Here is a 7,500-nt window from a genome sequence, read left to right as displayed (position 1 = left end):
AGACCTTTTTTTTCATCGCTATTTGGTGGCGCTAAAATGATCTTCAACTGACCTCCATGAAGATGACCCTGACCTGTCGCTCTTAATCCCTCCGCTTACCGGATCAATATCACACTGGGACATCAGAGGTCAGTGGGTTAGTTTGTTGGATATTACCTCTAACAATAATGTGTGTGTGGTCAGGTGTAGCTATATTCAGAGTACTTCTTCAGTACTTCAAAGTATTCAGGTTGTACTTAGTGTCTTCATTAATCAGAGGTGTGTTTTGGGCGTAACATGCAATCAACCAATCAGAGATCATCTCCCATTCCCTTTAAAAGCCAGGCGCGTTTGGACCTTGGAGCATTGCTGTTATGATGGAGGATTTGCACCGTAATATTTTTATTTGTAATCTTCTGCATGTGTGTGTGCTGCTGTGTGTCCCTGTGTGTGTGTGTGTGTGTGTGTGTGTGTGTGTCTGTCTGCTGCTGTGTGTCCCTGTGTGTGTGTGTGTGTGTGTGTGTGTGTGTGTGTGCTGCTGTGCGTCCCTGTGTGTGTAACACGCATTGTGTGCCTAGGAGCATTTTACTAATGCTCTGTTACAATAACAATGAAATGCTGCGTTATTGACTTTAGACCAGGTTTTTGTTGGTCAATGGCGCCATCACTTCCCGCTGCCTCAAGATAGCAATACACCCAGAATGCACCTGAACACACCTCCCTGTAAGACCAGCACGCCCAGAATGCACCTGAACACACCTCCCTGTAAGACCAGCACGCCCAGAATGCACCTGAACACACCTCCCTGTAAGACCAGCACGCCCAGAATGCACCTGAACACACCTCCCTGTAAGACCAGCACGCCCAGAATGCACCTGAACACACCTCCCTGTAAGACCAGCACGCCCAGAATGCACCTGAACACACCTCCCTGTAAGACCAGCACGCCCAGAATGCACCTGAACACACCTCCCTGTAAGACCAGCACGCCCATGGGCCACAGATGGCTGCAGGTGCATTTGCTATTTAAACAACGTGGGCGCTGGACGGGAAATTGACAACTGCGTCGGTCTTAAACTAGCAAAGACACTTGCGTCGGGCTTTGCGCTGCGCCGGGTGCAGGATAGGACCCTTGGTGTCTAAACCTAACCAAACGTTAATTACGTGTTTAAAACGGCGACCGTTACCTTCTCTGGTTCAGATATGAGGACGTATTTCCTGCCACTGCTAGCGGCGCTAATTTATGAAACGCTCCTGTGGGTCGTATCAGTATAGTTTGGAGGGCTGGCTGTAAGTGGAGGACTTCTTGCCGTTAAAATGAAAACAGACAAAACTATGATGAATGCTTTTTGTAGTAAGTGATGGATGTGTCAATTCTCTCATAGCAGATTCTTCTGTCTTTCTCTTCAAAGGTGCTGAATCGGTCGTTGTGTCGAAGCTGAATCTAAACGCTCGGTTGAACGGGAAGCGCCTGGCCGTGGACTACTGCTCGCCTACCATCTCACCCAGAAAAGTGGTTTCTCGTTCCCCGTTTGAAGCCTTTTAAGGACTGTGTTTGTTCCCAAACATTGCATTATTTTTTTGGTTCAGAGAACAAGCAAAGATTTTTCTAGATGTGTACACGCTTTTCAGCAGTGCTTTTGTACCGACTGCGTAGCAACAGTCAGTTTTAACATTTCTAAGATGGATTGATTACCTGATTTCATTACCTGATTTCATCGTGTGCATATATTATACTTCTGCACGCATCCTGTAGTTTAATTCTTCGTGATGCATTGCCGTCGTAATCCTTTGCCGGAGGCATCATTATTCAAATGATGTTGTGACAAGACAGATTTAATGTGATCATTACTCCACTAATGGCTTGTATGAGAATGCAGTGATGTGCCCTTTTCTCTGTCAGTGAAACAATATGTGTTACAGTCCACCTTTGCTGCAAAGAGTAATAGAATTATTAAATTAATCTCCAACTATTTGGATAATCGATTAATCCGTTTGAGTCATTTTTTTATGGAAAAGAAGTCAACTTCTCTGATTCCAGCTTCATAAATGTGAATATTTTCTAGTTTCTTCTCTCTTCTGTGACAGTTAACTTTATATTTTTGAGTTGGGGACAAAACAAGACATTTGAGGACATCATCTTGGGGCTTTTTGGGAAACACTGATCCACATTTTTCACCATTTGTGGACAAAAACGAGACATTTGGCTTTGGGGAACACCCATTTGTTTTGACTTTTTACGATCGAAATTAAACGACAATGAAAATAATCGTTAGTTCGTTAGGTCCCTTTTCTTAAAACACACTTTTATCAGCGAGCCTTTTCCTACATTTTTATCCGAGCTTGAACCCCTCTTGGAACTGTCTTTTTTTTACCTTCTTTTAAAACGTGTTTTCCCGAAATAATCGATGAAAACCATCGCAAGTTGCAGCAGCTTTACTGCTTAGTATTTGGAGCCGATGTTTCCCGCGTCGGACAACATGACCCCGGCTCCTTTGACGCAAAACTGCTCCAACTGCAGCCAGGCTTTAGTCGCAGAGCTCAACGTGGTCAAAGCCGTGGTTTTGGGCCTCGTTCTGGGCGGCATCATTTTGTTTGGAATTGTGGGAAACATCCTGGTAATCCTCTCCGTGGTTTGCCATCGACACCTGCGGACAGTCACGCATTATTTCATCGTGAATCTAGCCGTGGCCGATCTGCTTCTGAGCTCCACTGTCCTACCGTTCTCCGCCATTTTGGAGATTGTGGACCGTTGGGTGTTTGGACGGGTTTTTTGCAACGTTTGGGCGGCCGTGGATGTTCTCTGCTGCACCGCGTCCATCATGAGCCTCTGCGTGATCTCCGTCGACCGCTACATCGGCGTCAGCTACCCTCTGCGCTACCCGACCATCGTGACAAAGCGCAGGGCGCTGCTGGCCGTCATGCTGCTCTGGGTTCTGTCCGTCATCATCTCTATCGGACCTTTGTTCGGCTGGAAAGAACCGGCGCCTGAGGACGAATCTATCTGCAAGATCACGGAGGAGCCGGGCTACGCCATCTTCTCAGCCGTCGGATCTTTCTACCTCCCTTTGGCCGTCATCCTGGCGATGTACTGCCGGGTTTACGTGGTCGCTCACAGGGAGAGCCGGGACCTGAGGGAAGGCCACAAGACGGAGAAGTCAGATTCGGAGCGAGTCATACTCAGGATGCACAGAGGCAACGCGACCGCGTCCGAGGACGAGTCGCTCCGAAGCCGCACGCACTTCGCCCTGCGGCTGCTCAAGTTCTCGCGTGAGAAGAAGGCCGCCAAGACGTTGGGCATCGTGGTCGGCTGCTTCGTGTTGTGCTGGTTGCCCTTTTTCCTGGCGCTTCCCATCGGTGAGTATTGTCACGTTCATCGTAACGTACGTGATTCTTAAAGCGTAACTCTCGCCAAAATTCAACCTAGGGTCTTTTTGTGAATGTACCCGAGTCAAACTTTCGTTTAAAAGCATATTTAGGACGGAATCACCACTTTTAAGATTGACCGTATTTGCGTTTTTGGGTCAAATGGCCTTTTGAATGGGAGAGCTAGGGACACTTTGATGCTAGCCTCAAAATATCGAGACTTGACACAACATGAGACTTTGCTCCAAGTATCACCAGGAGCTCTACACCTTAACGGAAGCATTGACAACATTGTTAGTGTTCAGAGTTTACTAAAAAGAAAGGTTTTGAGCAACTCACCGTCGAGGGGGGAAAGCTTCTTCTCGGACCGCGTAGCTCCTATGGCGCCATTTTGATTCTAACAAGCCATCACCTCCCGTTAGCATCCCATTGACTGCCATTCATTCTGACGTCACTTTGACAGAGAATAACTTTACATCTGAAGAGTTTAAAGACTCTATTTGTCCGTTGTTTATTTCTAAAGAAACACGACAATGTATAAAAGGCTCCATTACCTTGTACCTCACGTTATGGCTCCGTAGCAGACGTTTTATAAAAATAGGCTAACGATTGGGTCATAACCACGAGACTTACTGTCTCATAGTAGAGGAATTACCGTATAGTACAGGAGAAGCTCTCAGGCAGTTTGGACTTCCATTAGCTGTTTAAGTTTAATTACTAATGTTAACTATCATTTTAGTGATCAATAATTAGCCTGTGTCTATGTTATCTCCTTACATATACCTACGCTCTCCGTCTCTGCTAGATTGGGAATGATTGAGATTTCTCTTGGCACAGCTACCAGAAGACTTCCAACTTTCAGACAGGTTGCTCACGTCACATCTACGTCTTCAAGCTCAGTTGGAGGCTGCTCAGTAACGCTCAGCCATCACCGGGAAAGATCTTCTAACATCCTTCACTGGTCTCCGTCCAGAGACACGGGATCTGTTGGTCCATTTTATACGTCAATGCTCACCGTAGCTCTTGTTGTTTTCCGGCCGCAGCCATTTTATCAGTCAAAAACAATCGATTTCTGAATGCAACGTAACAGGGAGGAGAGTAAAGATGGAAAGCTCCTAAAGCTTAGTTCCATATAAATGACCAGAGCTACGGTGAGTTGTTCAAAACCTTTCTTTTTAGTAAACTCTGAACACTAACAATGTTGTCAATGCTTCCGTTAAGGTGTAGAGCTCCTGGTGATACTGGGAGCAAAGTCTCACGTTGTGTCGACTTCTTAGTGGTTTAAAAATAGCTATTTTGAGGCTAGCATCAAAGTGCCCCTAGCTCTCCCATTCAAAAGGCCATTTGACCCAAAAACTAAAATACGGTCAATCTTAAAAGTGGCGATTCCGTCGTAAATATGCTTTTAAACTAAAGTTTGACTCGGGTACATTCACAAAAAGACCCTAGGTTGCATTTTGGCGAGTTACGCTTTAAACCTCCTGTTGTCATTTTCAAAAAGTTTCTATATCAGAAATTTGGGTTTCTTTCAACCAAATTTTCATAAGAAATAACGTGGATGGTTCCCTACAACGCTCTTCACAAGTTTTATTCAATTTCATAGCATTTGAATTTTTTTTTTTATAAAAGAATGTTGAAAAAAGTGACAAAAATTTCGGGAAAAGCTTCAAAAACATGGAGGGGGGGGACACAAAAACGTCAAAAGGTGCAGAAAAAAACGTTGGGAAAAAAAGTGACAAAAATGTTGAAAAAATTGACAAAAACGTTGGTGGACAAGCAACAAAAGTGTTGAAAAAGACGTCCAAAACGTTGAAAAAAAAGTTTAAATTTTGACCCAGAAAAACAAAATGTTGCACGGTCAACATTAAGATGACACAAGAAAATTTGGGTTTTCTTTCAACCAAATTGTCCAAAAACATAACGTGGATGGTTCCATACAACGCTCTTCACAAGTTAAATACATGATCAGTTCACTACTTTCATTGAATTTGGGCATTTTATTCAATTTTATAGCTTGTAAAGAAAAATTGATAAAAGAAAGTTGGAAAACGTCGGAATAAAAGTGACAAAAACACGAATAGTGCTCTCTAGCTCGCTTTTTCAAATGCGTGTTGCAGCTACGGTAGCCATTATGTACCAAGAAGCTCTGACAACATGTTTTCCAATTTCCGCTTTTTCGGCGACGAGGATTCCTTCTCCTGTGGCTCGGCATTAGTCTGATCCTCCATTATGAACTAAAGGGCAGTGACAAGCTCCTCTCACTGATCTCCTTCTCCGTCTCAGCTGGTCTCAGTCACGTGACGCCGGCTCTGAACGTGGATTAGCTAGACAGGTCGGCTAGTGCTCTATGTCCCTCTCAGCCATTATAGTTCTTCAAAATGGAGGAATGACATGGAAGCCTCCTTGGACTTGCCCGTCCGATGTAAATACAGATAAGAAATTCTTCGCTTACGAGGAGAAGTCAGATCATTGGCAGAGGTCATTTTATACCAATGAGGACATATTTATGAATGAAGACATTGATTTTAGCGTATAAAATACTTAAAAACACCACACAGTGTACCCTTAAGACAGTCGTTTTCCGGTTTGTAAGTAGTCTTGGCAGTAAATGACAGATTGTCTTTAGATGTGAGATGGCGTCAGACTTTAGTTCTTTCTTTCTTTCATTTATTATACAGGAAAGTTAAAAGTAACATTAAGTTACAATATAAACAGGCCTGACTCAGTTTAAAAACTGGTTTGCAGCAGGTTCCTGTTCTGCAGAAAAACATAGAACATTGAACACAACTTGCAGTACATAAGGACAGAAGATAGGTACAGGACATTAGCATGGACTAGACCACATGTGCCAAACTCAAGGCCCGGGGGCCAAATCCGGCCCCTTGCAATTTTTGATCCGGCCCTTCATTTCAATTTAGGTTCACAGCAAATTTTGGCCCGACTAGTTGTGCACCACACCAAAAAAATCAGGAAACTGTTTTTCATACTGTAATTATGCGACACTGCTGTGCAGAATTTGACAGATTTGCCGAATTTGGGACTCTGAATTCCCCCCAGAAGCAGAGAGTTTTTAATATTCAGGCTGTGGTGAGTCAGCTGGGTGGCAGCTGCTTTTTAAAATGTAATGTTTGTTTTATTCATGACTTTTTATGTCGACCAAACTGTACATGGGAGAAAGCTATATGAGACATGCAATAATACAAAGTTAATTGACTTTTTTTGTTAAATAGAAGCATGTCAATAGTAGGGTTGGGTACCGTTTGAATTTTTACGATTCCGATGCCGAACCGGTACTTTTAAAACTGAAAAATGACGTCAAAGAAAGGCTCTTTTATGGAGTTTTTTTTAAAATTGAAAATTATTTAAATTTAACAATATTTAACGTTTTAAAGTACTTAAATATATAACAAGTAAACCTAAGTCACCTAACACATAACTTCAATAATTTAACAAATAACAGATACACTATTAACAAGTAACAACTAAATAAATGTTGAGTTGGTATGGCAACCAGCTTCAAACTTTAGCAGTTCTTTTGCAGAAAAATGACCATATTTGTCTTCTCTGGTGAGATACTACACCTCTCCTGATTTATGGGATGTCCTGCACAGGAGAAACCTCTCAGGTGGTGTCCAAGAGGCCTGGACACACACACACACACACACACACACACACACACACACACACAGGGAGGAGTTAGAAAGGGCAGACTCCCCCACCACCAGGCTACAGGGTCTTGTCCTGATAGACTAGCAGAGCAAGTGTAATATGTTGACTAGCGATCCCGTGCAGTGAATGGTTAACATGCTTTTACGTCTGTTTTGGTGAGCCCAGAGGGAAAATATGGCATTTTAAAAGTAGCCTACATTAACGGTAGCTAGCTAATGGTAGACTACAGAGAAAGGGGGATATTTTTACGTCTGTTTCAGAGCGTGTACAAAAAGCCGTCTATCAGCTGTGATTGTGTGGTGCCTTAAATAGTAATGCTGTGATGCTGTATGAAGAGGAATCCGCCGACACCGTTCTTGATTATAAAAAGGTTTATTACCAGCAAAGATTCAGCATCAATTTTACAAACTCCTGCAGAGAGCTTGGAGAACGACCAACCCAAACCTCAAAATTTGCCGCTCTGCCTTTTCTTTGTGTGGACAAAAC

General features: G+C 43.4%; 1 protein-coding gene across 1 annotated transcript in view; it reads left to right on the top strand.

Annotated features, from left to right (window-relative positions):
* The first annotated feature begins 2,251 nt into the window (after positions 1-2,251).
* adra1aa (adrenoceptor alpha 1Aa) overlaps positions 2,252-7,500 on the top strand; it is a 14,769-nt gene continuing 9,520 nt past the window's right edge. Inside the window, exon 1 of the mRNA XM_031305533.2 lies at positions 2,252-3,336. Within this exon, the coding sequence (XP_031161393.1) occupies positions 2,439-3,336 (898 nt within the window). The 5' untranslated portion in view covers positions 2,252-2,438. The remainder of the gene's footprint in view (positions 3,337-7,500) is intronic.

This window comes from Sander lucioperca, chromosome 2, assembly GCF_008315115.2.
Source record: "Sander lucioperca isolate FBNREF2018 chromosome 2, SLUC_FBN_1.2, whole genome shotgun sequence".
Classification (NCBI taxonomy): Eukaryota; Metazoa; Chordata; class Actinopteri; order Perciformes; family Percidae; genus Sander; species Sander lucioperca.
Note: the sequence above shows the minus strand (reverse complement) of the source record. Positions and strands in the feature narration are given on the sequence as shown.